The sequence below is a fragment of the Phyllostomus hastatus genome, unplaced genomic scaffold (genome assembly GCF_019186645.2).
Source record: "Phyllostomus hastatus isolate PE091 unplaced genomic scaffold, TTU_PhHast_1.1 phas_contig_38, whole genome shotgun sequence".
Lineage (NCBI taxonomy): Eukaryota > Metazoa > Chordata > Mammalia > Chiroptera > Phyllostomidae > Phyllostomus > Phyllostomus hastatus.
In genome coordinates, this window is record NW_025333869.1 from 10661507 (window position 1) to 10675973 (window position 14467).

The following is a 14467-nucleotide window of genomic DNA, read 5'->3' on the forward strand; positions in this document are numbered from 1 at the left end:
TCCTTAGCAAGTCGATAAAAATCTTTGTTGAATATTATTGCTATGCAGCAAAATGAAAACTTAACCAAACTAGACAAGCACATATAACTGACACTGATTTATTAGGGGAAAAAAACAGTTTAAGAGGAAAAAAATTACAAACTCTGAAATTTTCAGGTCCTTTTCTTTGATATACTTTCTTTTACTGCTTTATTTGTTTGTTTGTTTATTACAAAAACATGCCCCCTACAGAGAAAAAAAATCAAAATCACAAATTTTTCTGTAATCAATTAGAAATTCAAAAGCAAATATTAGAAAAGCTCTTCCTGAAAACTATGGCACAAAGGCTCTAAAAACAATACACAATGCACCAAAATTACCAATACTTGAAAAAAAAAACAGAAGTAGATGCTATTCATTTTCAACCAAATTGCAGTTTAAGCCAAATTGTTGTGATGATCAAATTGCTTTTAAACAAAGTATATGCTACCATGGTCTCATTTATCTTAAGCTGTTTGTATATGGTGTTCCCTTAGCACAGGGTACTTTTCTCTCCCCACATTTATCTTGCTGATTAATGAAGTACTGACAAGCACTATTGATAAACACTTGATAACTAAAACCTATTAAAATTAGTAACATGCAGACCTGATTTTAAAAATCAGTATTTTTTGTTTCTCGTTTTAAAAGCTCTATTTCAAAATTAAATATTTGATTTGTGATATAATTAAGTTTGGTTATATCATTCTTAATATCTAGATAGGGTAACAATATTTATCAAATACAAACTAAGCAACTTTATAAGAAAACAGATTCTGATGACTATTAAATTCTTTCTATGTTCAAATTCACTACTCAAACTTAATAAGGTAAAGTAGTCCTGGGGCAAAAGAGTTTGAAAACTGATTAGGCAATAAAATAAAATAAAACTCATCCTGAGTTAGAGGGGGATGTAAAGCTATCTCTATTATATCCTGAAAAGACAAAATATTGCTGAGAGAAAATTTAAAAGACCTAAAAAAATAAAGACATCTCATGTTCATGAATCAGAAGATGTAATATTGTTAAAATGGCACTAATTTCCAAATTAATCTATAGATTCAAAATAATCTGAATCAAATACCAGCTAGCTTTTTGCAGAAATTGACCACCTGATCTTAAAATGTCTATGAAAATTCAAGGGACTCAGAGTAACCAAACAATCTTGAAAAACAACAAAGTTGGAGGACTCACACTTTCCAATTTCAAAGCTTACTGCATAAGGGATAGATATATGGGCAAGTGGAAAAGAACTGAGGAGTCCAAAATAAACCCTCACATTTTGATCAGTTGATTTTTTTTCAGATTTTATGTATTTATTTTTACAGAGAAGGGAAGGGAAGGAGAAAGAGAAAAACATCAATGTGTGGTTGCTTCTCACATGTCCCCTACTGGGGACCTGGCCCACAACCCAAGCATGTGCCCTGACTGGGAATCAACCAGCGACCCTTTGGTTTGCAGTCCCATGCTCAATCCACCGAGCCACACCAGCCAGGGCTGATCAATTGATTTTTGACAGAGTGCAAAGACAATTCAGTGGAAAAGAAATAGTCTTTTGAACACATGGTGCTGGAACAAATGAATAGATACATGCAAATGAGTTCAATTGAACTCTTTACTCACTGCATATACAAAAAAAAAAAAAAAAAAAAACCTCAAAATGGTTCAAAGACCAACATGTAAAAGCTAAAATTATAAAATTCTCAGAAGAAACCATCAGTGGAAATCTTCATGCCTTCATGATTAGACAATGATTCCTTAGACATGACACCAAAAGCACAAGTAACAAAAGAAAATCTTTACAAATTGGACACTGTTGGGAACAAGGAAATTAAGAACTAAATTTAACCTTAATAGACAAGAACCACATTGTAGCTAAAAAGAAATGATAAAAGAGACAAAGTACAGTTAAAGCAAACATCCTGTGTCTGGCAGACGCTCTCCCCTGGGTAGGCTAGATAAGCAGTGCTTTGTAGTTTTTAACGAGAAAATAGAAAACTAGCTAGCTAGAGCCAGGAGATTACTAGGTTAATGAACAAACATCCTGCCTTCCCACCTTATGAAAGAATGCTTGGTTTGAAATTCCCGCGCACGGTCTTTGTAAGCGAATTACTAACTGCCACGTCTGCTTCTGTATAACGCTTGCTTGCCCGCCCATATAAAAGAACGTAGTTGTAAGCGCTCGGCGCGGCTCGGCTCTCGTTTGCAGCTCCTTGTGGGCACTGTGTCGCTGGACACTTTGAGAGTTCGCCCCTGCGCAGGTTAAACTTGGCCAATAAAGTAACATCTTTGATACCCTGAAAGTCTCCGATATTTGTTCTCGAGTTTGCTGGATGCTACAGACACCATCAAAAAAGTTGAAAGAAAACACTTGCAAATCATGTATTGATAAGGGATTTATACCTAGATTATATTGTACAAAGAACTCTTATAGTTCAACAATAAAAAGACAAATAATCTACTTTAAAAATGGGGAAAAGATGTGAATAGACATTCTCAGAAAAAGATATACATTCCTGACTGGTGTGGCTCAGTTGGCTGGAGATTGTTCTGAAAAGTGAAAGGTCAGGGTTCCATTCCTGGTCAGGGCACATGCCTGGGTGGCAGGTGGTCCATGGTCCAGGTACATGTGAGAGGCAACCTATTGATGTTTCTCTCTCACATCAATGTTTCTGTCCCTCTCTTTCTCCTTCCTTTGCCCCCTCTCTAAAAGTAAATAAACGAAATCTTTTTTTTAAAAAAGACATACAAATAATCAATGACGCAGGTAAAGCTGCTCATCATCATTAGTCATTCAGGAAATGCAAATCAAAACCATAACGAGGGGAGAGAAGAGGGAATTTCATGGGGAAAAGGGGAAGGGTTTGCAGGAACAAGTATAAAGGACACATGGACCAAAACAAGGGGGGGTGAAAACAGGAGGGAGGTGGGGAGGGCTGGGGGGGTGGGTTGGGGGTAAAAGGCAGAAAACTGTACTTGAACAACAATTAAAATAAAAAAAAATTTAAATCATAATGAGCTACAATTTCACACCAGATAACAACGAGGGTTGAGGAGGATGTGATGAAATTGGAAGCCTCATACACTGCTGGTAAGAATTAAAATGGTGCTGCAGCTGCTGTGGAAAACAGTTTGGCAGTTCCTCAAAAGGTTAAACACAGGTTACCGTATAACCTAGCAATTCCACTCCTAGGTATATACTCAAAAGAATTTAAAACCTACATCTAAACAAAAACTTGTACAAGCATGTTCATAACAGTATTATTCACATAGCCAAAAAGCAGAAATAACCCAAATGTCCATCAATGATGAATTAATTGAAAAAATGATAGAGCCATACAATGAATATTCCTCAGCCATGAAAAGAAATGAAATACTGACACATGGTATAACATGGATGAAGTTTTAAAACATTATGTAGGTGAAATAAGCCAGTCACAAAGGACCACCATGTATGATTCTATTTAAATGAACTGTCCACCATACACAATCCTCAAGAGACAAAGTATGGGTTAGTTTCCCAAATTAAAAATTTTTTTTAACATTTTATTTATTTATTTTTAGACAGTGGGGAAGGAAGGGAGAAAAGGAGGGAAACATCAATGTGTGGTTGCCTCTCATATGCCCCCTACTGGGAACCTGGCCTGCAACCCAGGCTTGTGCCCTAACTGGGAATTAAATCTCGACCCTTTGGTTCACAGGCCAGCACTCAGTCCACTGGGCTGTACCAGCCAGGGCCAAATTAAATTATTTTTAAAAACAGCTACATTGTTCATGTATTTATATTATATCTTTCTATATACTAAAATTCTTCTTCTAAAATATCTTTAAAAGCACTTGGAAGCACAAAAGCATGCCATGGATCAAGGAGGAAAGACCTAGAATTTTAAAACAGCTAAGGAAAACTCATAAACCACAAAGGCAGAAAATTGATTTGTCTGTTGAATCCTATCAAATGGCCAACAATTCACTCCAAGTTAAGTTCTAGCATCCTTCTGAACTGGAAATTACTACCAATAATTAAACTTTAGTTTGCAAAATATCTGTATATTTTATAAAGGCAATCATCAATGTAAAGGTAAAACTCACTGGACTTTACACCACAGTAAATAATTTTAAACTAAATGCAACAACTACTTTAAATATTTATTGAAATAGTAAAAATAGCATAACTTTGGAGTTAAATACATGGGTTTGAATCTTAGCCTGCTGTTTACCAGCTAGGTGATCATCATTTTACTTGGTCTTTGTGACCCCCCCCCCCCTCTTGTGTTACATCGGGAATTAGAATACTATCTACTTCAGGGTGAAAAAAAAAACACTCCAATTACTTACAAAAAAGAGGTAGGGGACAATGTCACTTTTTAAAAAACCTACCTGTACTGTTTGAAATTTCATACATGTATATAATTTATAAATATATATAAAGATTTCATTTCTTTATTTACTTTTAGAGAAAGGGGAAGGGAGGGAGAAAGAGAGGGAGAGAAACATCGATGTGTGGTTGCCTCTCATGGGCCCCCTTACTGGGGACTTGGCCTGCAACCCAGGCATGTGCCCTGACTGGGAATCAAACTGGTGACCCTTTGGTTTGCAGGCCCATGCTCAATTCACTGAGCTATGCCAGCCAGGGCTCATACATGTATATAATTTTAAAATATAATGAATATTTTAAAACTAAAAACATGTACTTTATAAGGTTCCTGTGGAGCCATTTTGTAAGATATCTACACATAGGAGACTTCCAATTAAAAATAATTTCCTCACTCCTTCCATAACCTTTCCACCTTCTTGAATTTGAGTGAACAAGACTTGGACAAAGCAAAGTTAAACATTTATTGAAGGCAATGCTTATCAAGAAAAAGATAAGGGCAATAAAACTGAGTTTCTAAACCACTTTCCTCAAAACATACCACAGAATTTCATCTGGAGAGACAAAAACATGTCCACATGTTTACTGATTCTAATCACTCTATTCTGGAACATTAAGGTTTTGGGGGAAGGGGAAGTTGCAATGTTAATACTATCAAATGAAAAGGAAATTTGGTAATTTAATCTTTTGATGAACAAGGCAAATTCAGGATTCAGCTCAGAGAATATTTTTCGCTAGAAAACACAATACAAATTGTAACTATCTTCTAGCTAGCAAATAAAGTAAAATTATCAGTTGTATCTTTTTTGTTTTGAGAGTACACTGATGAATGTAATTTAACTGGTCCAGGCTGTCACCTTACACTTTGCAGACTACTGTGAGACTTAACATTCTCTTTCATATTCTAAGAGATAAAGTGAATATCAGAAAACAAATCAAATAGTTTTGCAGATCAAAAAGGTGGCTTTTAAAACCACCAAAATACAATGGGATCACTAAAGTTAGTATGTGGCCTTTGGTAGCTGTCTTAAAAACAGACGTTATACTTTTACAAGCAGCAAATTTACCTATGGGAGCTTTTCTCATCATGTATGCATAAGTACATAACTAAACTTCATGTAGCTTAAAGTTTACAAATCCTATTCTGGACCGTTTAGTATATACATTGCTGAGAAAGAATTTCCTGGAGTGTCTTTGTTTTTAGGCTATTTCAAAAACATATTTCTGTCGATGTACTAAACATCGAAACCTGTAGAGAATTTTCATGAGTTCATTTGAACCAAAAATGACGACATTGTCAGGTACCCGCGGCCAGGATGGGTATGAATGCAGCTCAACACAAAATTATATGCTTACTTAAAATCTTTTTTTTTGCTCATCAGTTTTCGTTAGTGTTTCTGTATTTAATGTGTGACCCAGAGACGTCCCAACCGGAATAAGTTTTGCAGTTTTGTTTACTGATTTGGAATTAAAGAGGGCCCAGGACGAAGATTATTTGAAAGTAGAAGAAAGCAAGACATAGATCAGATTACAGGACAGTTAAGATTAAGCGCCCCCTAGATGGCGGTCACCTTTTATAAGAAGGGGTCTGAAAGTGGGTATTTCAAAGGTGTGTTAACCTAGATGCACAGAAACAAAGAACAGGTCTTGCTTAAAGCAAAGATAAACCTTTTACTAAAGAAACTGTATTCCCACCATAACCAGCCCAATTAGGAATTCATGATTTATTTATCACAGCACCCTTTTCCCCCACACTTAAAAGAGGAAGTACAGTCAGTAAGTTTTAGAAAACTACAAGTTATTTACATAACTATTTTATCTCACCATCGTTGAGGGGTTAAAGGGAACAAAAGTAAAAAGTGGGAAAAGCCAGCCGGTAAGGGATTCCCCCAGGTTCCAGGCTTTCTCCTTTCCAGTTTCTGCAAGCCACCTCGAAAATTCAGCTGCGGATGACCTTAAATTCTTGACAGTCTCCGTGCAAACAGGGAAGCCAAGCCCTTGGCTAGGCCTTCAATCGCGGCTTCTAAGTCTTCCCTCAGGACCGCCCCAGGACAGGCCCAGAGATTGACAAAATGACTGCCCCGCCCCGCCCCGCCCAAGGGCGGAAAGGAGGGACACCCCTGACTCACCCCGGCCAGCCGCCAGACAGCACCACCCTCACCCAGGCGAAGTCCACACACCGGCCTCTCAGCGCCCTCCAGAGGCCATAGCGCCCCCTTTCCGGACGGGCCCCCTCCCCCCAAAAAAGTGCCCCTCAAGCCCCCCTCAAGCCACCCTCCACCCCTCCAAGCGCGGGCCACGCACAGACCTGAGACGTCGCCTCTTGCAGATCCAAGCCGCCAGCGGGGACCCTAGCCCCGCCCCGTGTTCTCGTGAGCCTGCGCGCCGGGCGCCCGCGCCTGCGCGTCCCCTACTGCCTCGCGCGCCCCCGCCAGCATGCGCCGCCGTCTGAAAGACCGGGCGAGGCCGTGGCGGAGGCGGAGGCGGAGGCGGAGGCGGAGGCGGAGGCGGAGGCGGAGGCGGAGGCGGAGGCGGAGGCGGAGGTCCGGCTCCCAGGGCGGCGAGCGCCCCCAGCTCTGCCATTCACAGGCGACGTTGGCCACCGGCCCCGAAGTCCGTCCTCCGGGTTAGGCGTAGAGCGCGAAAGGGGAGGGGACAGCTAGGAAGGCAGGAAGCTGCGGCTTAAAAGAGCAGTCCGCTCCGGGCCCTTCTTCCCTTCCCCGGTCCTGGAGCTTCGCACATCTCCTATCCTTTGCGGTCTCCGCCCCGCCGCCATGTACCGCTGCCTGGGCGAAGCGCTTTTGCTTTCTCGTGTCGGGCCCGCAGCCCTGGGCTCAGCGGCAGCCGACTCCGCTGCGCTGCTGGGCCGGGCCCGCGGGCAGCCCGCCGCCGCCGCCGCCGCTCCGCAGCCGGGGCTCGCGCTGCCCTCCAGACGACACTACAGTGAAGCAGCGGCTGACCACGAAGACGACCCCAACTTCTTCAAGATGGTGGAGGGCTTCTTCGACCGCGGTGCCAGCATCGTGGAGGACAAGCTGGTGGAGGACCTCAAGACCCGGGAGAGTGAGGAGCAGAAGCGGAACCGGGTGCGCGGCATCCTGCGGATCATCAAGCCCTGCAACCATGTGCTGAGCTTGTCCTTCCCCATCCGGCGCGACAACGGCTCCTGGGAGGTCATCGAAGGCTACCGAGCCCAACACAGCCAGCACCGCACACCCTGCAAGGGAGGTGAGAGCCGACCCGAGTTCCTGGCGCCGTTCCCCGCGGCCCAGCCTCTTGCTTGCCCCGGGGGACCCCTGCTGCGCCCAACCCGGGCGGGCGCTGGCCCTTCCCCCATGTTCTTCCTCCCAACCCTCACCTCAGATGTGTCTGGCTCGGGTGGGTAGTGATTTTTCCGTCTTAACCCACCACAGAGTTGGTCCTATCCCTCTCCCCTGTGCTCGTACCTATATTGATGCTATGCGCAGAGTAGTACTACCCTGCTCTTTTGATCTTAGTGTATGTGACACATGGTGGGTCCTGACAAAATGCGCTTCTAGAAAAGATAATGACTGGACCATCAGATTGTGCCTCCTGCAAGTTTTTGTGGGCTTCTGTGACTCACTTGAATACAGATTATGAAATAATTATTTTATGACTTTTACTCTTTACATCAGTGACAGGTGATGCAGTAACATACAAAATGAATTGCCTTCTAGATTTAAAATATAGACAGTTTTATTCACCAATTGAATTTAGTATTACACTTGGGTCTTTTAAATTAAGTTCTATTTCTACGCTGACAGCTTTTGTTTTGTAAAAGTAGTATGTGAGCAGAGTAACATCTCTGACAAACACCGGGCGCCCTGACAGTAAATCTGAAGGGTTTTGACCGCTGGATGGCCCGCCAGCCAATGGAATGAAATAGCCCTGGGGGTGTGTACTGATCCTGGCTGGCACCGGAATTGAGCTGGGAGAAAAGATAAGTAGGTGAAGAAAGGAGTTGAGTACAATTTGGTAACCACCAGGTTATCCTATACATAGTTTAAATTTTTGAATGTAGATTTGGCTTCTGCAGTCATATTGCTTTCTTTGAGAAAATAAGAGCGTTTTATTTTTTCAATTTTTCCTCCAGTAAAGCGCTTAAAAGTAACCTAAAATGGAGAGGTGAAGAGTCTTCCTGGATTTCGCACAGAGGCTGTAGGGCTGTGCCCTTTGTCTCCATAAACCTGATACAGAGTTCCATTAAACTAGCTGACTCTTAAGGATAATTTTTAGAAATCTGTCTACCAGAAAAAATTGAGCACTGCTGGCATTCTCAACCGAGGAACAAAGGTTGCTTCAAACTGTTTAATGATTTACTTGCTGAATTTGCATTGACCCCACCCACTTTTTAGGACTTACCTGTGGAGCTTAATTATCCTTTACTACTGTTTCCTGTTCTAAAATCAACGTTTGAACCACTTTGACCTCTAATTTCCCTTTCCAGCTCCAAAATTATATAAAACAGACAATTTTCAACCTCCTACATTGCCTTCCTTCTTCCTACCACTCCTTTATTCTCTAAACCAAGAATACAAGTTCAGATTCCCAAAAGGAGCAAACAAGAATGTTAGAGGAAGAAGCAAAGTTAGCAAATATTAAACTGCAATGATTATTTAAAATGGACTTCAAATTCATATTACTATCTTGTCAGTATTTTCCAGTTGCTTAAAAGATAAACAAATAAACTAATACATTTTATTTCCTGCAGGATCTGATTTAGTCCAGGAAGTTCTTTATATTTTTCAGTTCTTTATACACCTAGCCCTCTCCATCTTTATAAATCACAATTCCACAAACTCACTAAAGCAACTAAAGTTTACCTGAGTTTGTCAGTCTTCTTGTTGCCACAGTTTTAATACCAAAATATTGACCATAGCAACAAATTGCATCAGCCATCCTGAAGCACTATTATTATAGTACTTGCTTGTAGTAGAGTGTAAGACACAGTTTTCTGTTCCATTATCCCATTTACTAGAAGGCATGCCACTGAGACCTCTATTAACTCCCAACATATAAGCATTGAAAACTGAATTTTAACTGATAAATAGTAGCAAGCATTGCAAGATAATATAAAAGAAAACTGATCTCTAAAGTGACAGGTTTATTTTCTTTCAGAATTTGAAAGCATGGAGAGAATAGGCTTAAGGAGGATTGTCTCTCTATGAAAGCCCTTAAAAATATTTTAGTGTGCTTAAGGTAATGAACAGTATGATAAATAGGTACTGAGGAAAAATTTGGATATTGTAGACTTAAATGCTTTGCTTTCATGGCACTCCAGGATCCTTCTACCCACTTATCACCCTTGTCCTTTATTTTTTTTAAGATTTTATTTATTTATTTATTTTTAGAGAAGGGAAAGGGAGGGGGAGAGAAACATCAGTGTGTGGTTGCCTCTTACATGCCCTCTACTGGGGACCCGGCCTGCAACCTAGGCATGCGTCCTGATTGGGAATCTAATCTATGACCCTTTGGTTCGCAAAGCTGGCACTCAATCCACTGAGCCACACCAGCCAGGGCTCACTTGTCTTTTTAAGAGAGAAACATCAATTTATTGTTCCATTTATTTACCCATTCATTGGCTGATTCTTGTATGTGCTCTGACCTGGGATCAAACCCACAACCTTGGTGGATCAGGAGAATGTTCTAACCAACTGAGCTGCCTTGCTAGGGCCTATCACCCTTGTCTGATGCAGAGAATGTATATTCTAAGAGGAACTTACTTTCGGGGGGGTTTTTTCTCCAATTAAACATTTAAGGCTCTTTTTGACTTAATATATTAGGTGATGAGATTTTTTTAAAGATGCTTTGCATCAGTCGTGCCCAGTCTCCACAAGCAGACTGGTATTTCTTAGGGCTGCACAGCAGGAGCTGAGCTTGAATGTAATGTGCTTGAATCATCCTGAAACCATCCCCTGCACCCCGTCCATGGAAAAACTGTCTTCCACAAATCTGTCCCTGGCGCTAAAACGGTTGGGGGCTGCTGCTTTGGATAGTCCCTATAAACTTCACTAAGTCTTTCCCTCTTAAAGCATACTTAGCATACCTTAGTATACTTTTCTCACTTTACTGCCTTCTCTACCAATGTTCTTTGCCAAAAAAACTTTGTCTGCTCCTCCTAATCCTTTTCCCAACTGTCAGCTTTCTGCATTTTTCCTCAAGAGTGACCTTATATACCTGAGTTTTCCAAAATAAAATTCTCAAGGTTAAAGTAAAGCAACAATCTAATTATAATCTTTGTAAGAGAAACAGGTGGTTTTAAGACCTGGGCGGATAGGGGGGTGGGAAGTGACTGACATGTACTTTATTCCAAGTAAATATTTAATAACGTGTATTGCTTTTGTGCTTCTCTTTTCTCACATGTTCTTTATCTGAAGCCATTAGATTTTCATCTGTTAAGTATTTGCAAAAGACTGCAGCAGGCTCAGAAGGGGCATTTTAATAGAGGCCTTAATATTTTCAGCAAAGTTGAACATTGAGAATTTCTTATAATTTATGTGTTTGAAAATATCTGGGATTATTTCTGTTAATTTTCTCAGAGTGAATTCTGTTGTTTTATTGGCATGGTTCTACTTCAGTCCAATCTAACCTTTTAAAGGAAGTTTATCTTTTAAGTCAGATTGAGGGGAAGTACAGGTAGTAGCAATTCATTGACGTTGGAGCAATTTTAACCTTCTCTTCCAGCCTGTCCTTTCCCCTCCAGTCTTCATATTAAAACTATTTAGTTAAGATTCTCAATGACTAATTAATTATTCCTATCATAGAATTTTCTAAATTATCATCATTTAAATAAAGTTGATGGAAGCATACTTTATTCCCTACTTTATTCTGAGCATAGAAAGGATTCTATTCTGCAAATAGAATCCTTTGATACATTAACCCTAAATCTTTTATTTAACTATAAATATCAGTACCCAAAAAAAGGGTTCCCTATGTTAACCCATTGACTTGTTTGTTTTTTAAGAGTCTGAATGCAAAAAGGAAACAGTAGGAGGTAGATAGTCTTGGGCAACAGGATACAGGGGTGGGGGCAGGAAGGGCAGCTAAAGCTTGGTTATTCCCCTTCAGCCTCTGGGGTGTAATTGTGTGGTGAATGGGAATACTTTTGGGAAGACTGCACAAAGCACTGGTAATACCTTCACTGAAGAAAGAAAATATTTCTGATGTATTTCTCTATGCTGAATTGACAACCATTGAAATATGGCTAACTTTGAATAACTCACACTTTCTAATATTTTTTTCAAGAGGAGTGGGTGTCTGCATCTACTGCCACAGATAAAATGTAGCCTTTATAAGTAAATTAAATGTAGAATTAACTCAATCTGAAAGTTCACTTAAATGACAGGAATTTGCTTATATGTCTTCTACCTCCTAGCCCTTAGCCCTGATTTTTTTTGTTGCTGCTCTTATTGTAATACTTTTTAGTTAAATATAGAACTGTGTTACTATAATAAAGGCCTTTTATTGGGGTGGGGGAGAATGAGGGTAAAGAAAGCCAAATGCCTCTAAAGCAACTTCTCCCAACCTCTGCAAGCCAAATAAACTAAGGAGGGAAGAGCTAAGATAATGGTGGAGACCTATATCAGATTGTTCTTCAGTCTTCCCATAACTTTGTAAGAATCCGTCTAGCCAGTTTGCTTTTCCAGTAAAAATCTCACATGCAGGAAGACAAAGACTGCTCTTTATATGCAAAGCACACTTTTTAGGAATGGGATCATCAAAAATTAGAGGACAAAAACCAGTATGTGTTAAACTCCAATAAAATTGACAGTGTTGAAATTTTAAGTTCAAGAAATAACAATTGAACATGAACTTCCTGATTATAGTGGGAAGAAAGTAGGTTTAGCACTTTTACTGAGGGTTCTGCCAGGAATCAGTAAAAACTAAAAATAACTTGGATGCTGAAGAATTCCTAGGCATTATTCTCTGACATGACACTAGGTTTTATCTTATTTATTTTGTATTATAATTAGGTTTTCATAATACAAATAAGAAAGAAAAAAGCGTCTGTCATTTTAATGTAGTGCATTGATTCCTAAGTGGCCTGCAATTAATTAATGTACTCAACAAACATCAGTTGAAATACATATGTATGAGCTGACTAGTCAAATAGCAATGAAAGTTACAAAATGAAAAAGAAACATTCTCAACCCCCAACCCTTCCCCACAAAATAACAATGAACAGTCTTAAATCCAAAACTTACTTGAAACTGGGCTAGATGAATCAATATTTTCCCCTCTTAAGATTCAGAAATTAATGCAGATTGAAGTTTTCACTATCAATTCAAGACTGAGGTGTTGATGTGTGAAATACTATTGACCAAGCCAGGAAAAGTTTTATGAAGGGCCAGAGAACACCTGCTCAGCCCTTTTTAACTACCTTTCACAAGGCAGTGGTATCTGGGAGATGCAGCCTTCACAAAGGATAACTGAAAAGCAGGCAATATCAGTGATAGCTAATGTTGTATTGAACTCGGTGTGTACACCAGGTGTTTTGCTAAGCTTTTCATGCACCGTCACTTTTATCCATAACAATCTCATGAAATACAATCTTATTTCCTGATTTTCAAATGTGGATCTAAGGCTGAAGTGTGAAGTCTCCTTTGGCAAGTTTACTCAGTTAATAAGCAGTGAAGTTGGGATTCAGACACCAGTCATCTGATTCCAGCTCCCACCTTTTTAATCACTATTGTCCAGGATTTTTTTCATGTGAAAAGTTACAAGTTATATCTTGAGGTAAGCATTGATTGAGAACCAAGTCATGCCACTGACACCATGATTCCTGACAGTTTGGATCATTTGAAATTTGTTAAAAGCATTAGAAGGCCTACCTTCTTCCCAGAAAATAAATACATATCCAAACAACTGCATATAAAACTCATTCATAGCAGTTAGCCCTGACCAGTGTAGCTCAATTGGTTGGGCGTGGCACTGCAGAGTAAAAGGTCACCGGTTTCATTCCTGGTCAGGGTACATGTCTGGGTTGTGGGTTCGGTCCCTGGAAGGGGTACATAAGAGAGGCAACCTATCAATGTTTCTCTCCTTTTTTTTTCTTCCTCCCTTCACCTCTCTCCAAGAATGAGGACTCAGGCTTTGTCAAAGCCGAGGGGTGAGGGTCCATCACCCCCTTTTGCTATATATAGCCCCCCAAGTTCTTCCTTGGGGCCTCCATGTGACCGTGCCTGTCTTAGGTCTTTCCCCCCTTGGGAACTCGTACCCATCATTAGCTAACCAATCAAGCACTGGGGGCCAGTTATGGATGAAGTAAAAGGAGCAGAAGTGGTGCTTCTAAACCAGGGAGATAAGCTTTGTCTCCTTAGTGGCTTATGGTACGAAGGTTACTCACTCAGCCTTAGCTCTGGGGGGGTTACAGCTTCTGAAACCAGACGGGGCGGTTCCCAACAATCCCTCCTACTTTGCTCTTCTTTCTCAAAATTGCAGCAGCTATTCAGGGTTGTTTATGGTTCTATATAAATTTTTTAAGTGTTTGTTCTATGTCTGTGAAATATGCCATTGATAGTTTTAATAGGTATTGCATTGCATCTGTAAATTGCTTTGAGAAGTATGGACATTTTGATGTCGTTAATTCTTCCAATCCATGAACACGGTATATGTTCCCATTTGTTTGTGTCTTCCTTAATTTCTTTCTTCAGTGTTGTATAGTTTTCTGAGTACAGATCTTTTACCTCCTCGGTTTATTCCTAGGTATTTTATTTTTCTTGTTGCTATACCAAATAGGATTTTTTTCTTCATTTCTGCTTCTGATGTTTCATTGTTGGTATACAAAAATGCCTTTGATTTCTGGATATTGACTTTGTATCCCACTGTTTGCCAAATTCATTTATTAGGTCAAGCAGTTTTTTGGCAGAGTCTATAGGATTTTCTGTGTACACTATCATGTCCATCTGCAAGCAATGACAGTTTTGTTTCCTCCCTTCCGATTTGGATGCCTTTTATTTCCTTTTCTTGTCTGATCGCTATGGCTAAAACTTCCAATACTATGTTGAATAGAAGTGGTGAAAGTGGACAACCTTGTCTTGTTCCTGATCTTAGTGG

The 14467-nt window shown here is 40.1% G+C and overlaps 2 protein-coding genes across 3 annotated transcripts in view; one reads left to right on the forward strand and one right to left on the reverse strand.

Moving 5' to 3' along the window:
- Positions 1-6859, reverse strand: part of SHLD2 (shieldin complex subunit 2) — a 176802-nt gene extending 169943 nt beyond the window's left edge. The window contains exon 1 of one of the 2 annotated variants that reach the window (XM_045842446.1): positions 6699-6859. The gene's annotated coding sequence lies outside the window, so the exon portion shown is untranslated. Of the gene's footprint in view, positions 1-6214; positions 6405-6698 lie in introns of those variants that run through there. The other variant, XM_045842448.1, reaches the window with a different exon arrangement.
- A 168-nt stretch (positions 6860-7027) lies between these two features.
- Positions 7028-14467, forward strand: part of GLUD1 (glutamate dehydrogenase 1) — a 36351-nt gene continuing 28911 nt past the window's right edge. Inside the window, exon 1 of the mRNA XM_045842452.1 lies at positions 7028-7618. Coding sequence (XP_045698408.1) covers positions 7165-7618 — 454 coding nt within the window. The 5' untranslated portion in view covers positions 7028-7164. The remainder of the gene's footprint in view (positions 7619-14467) is intronic.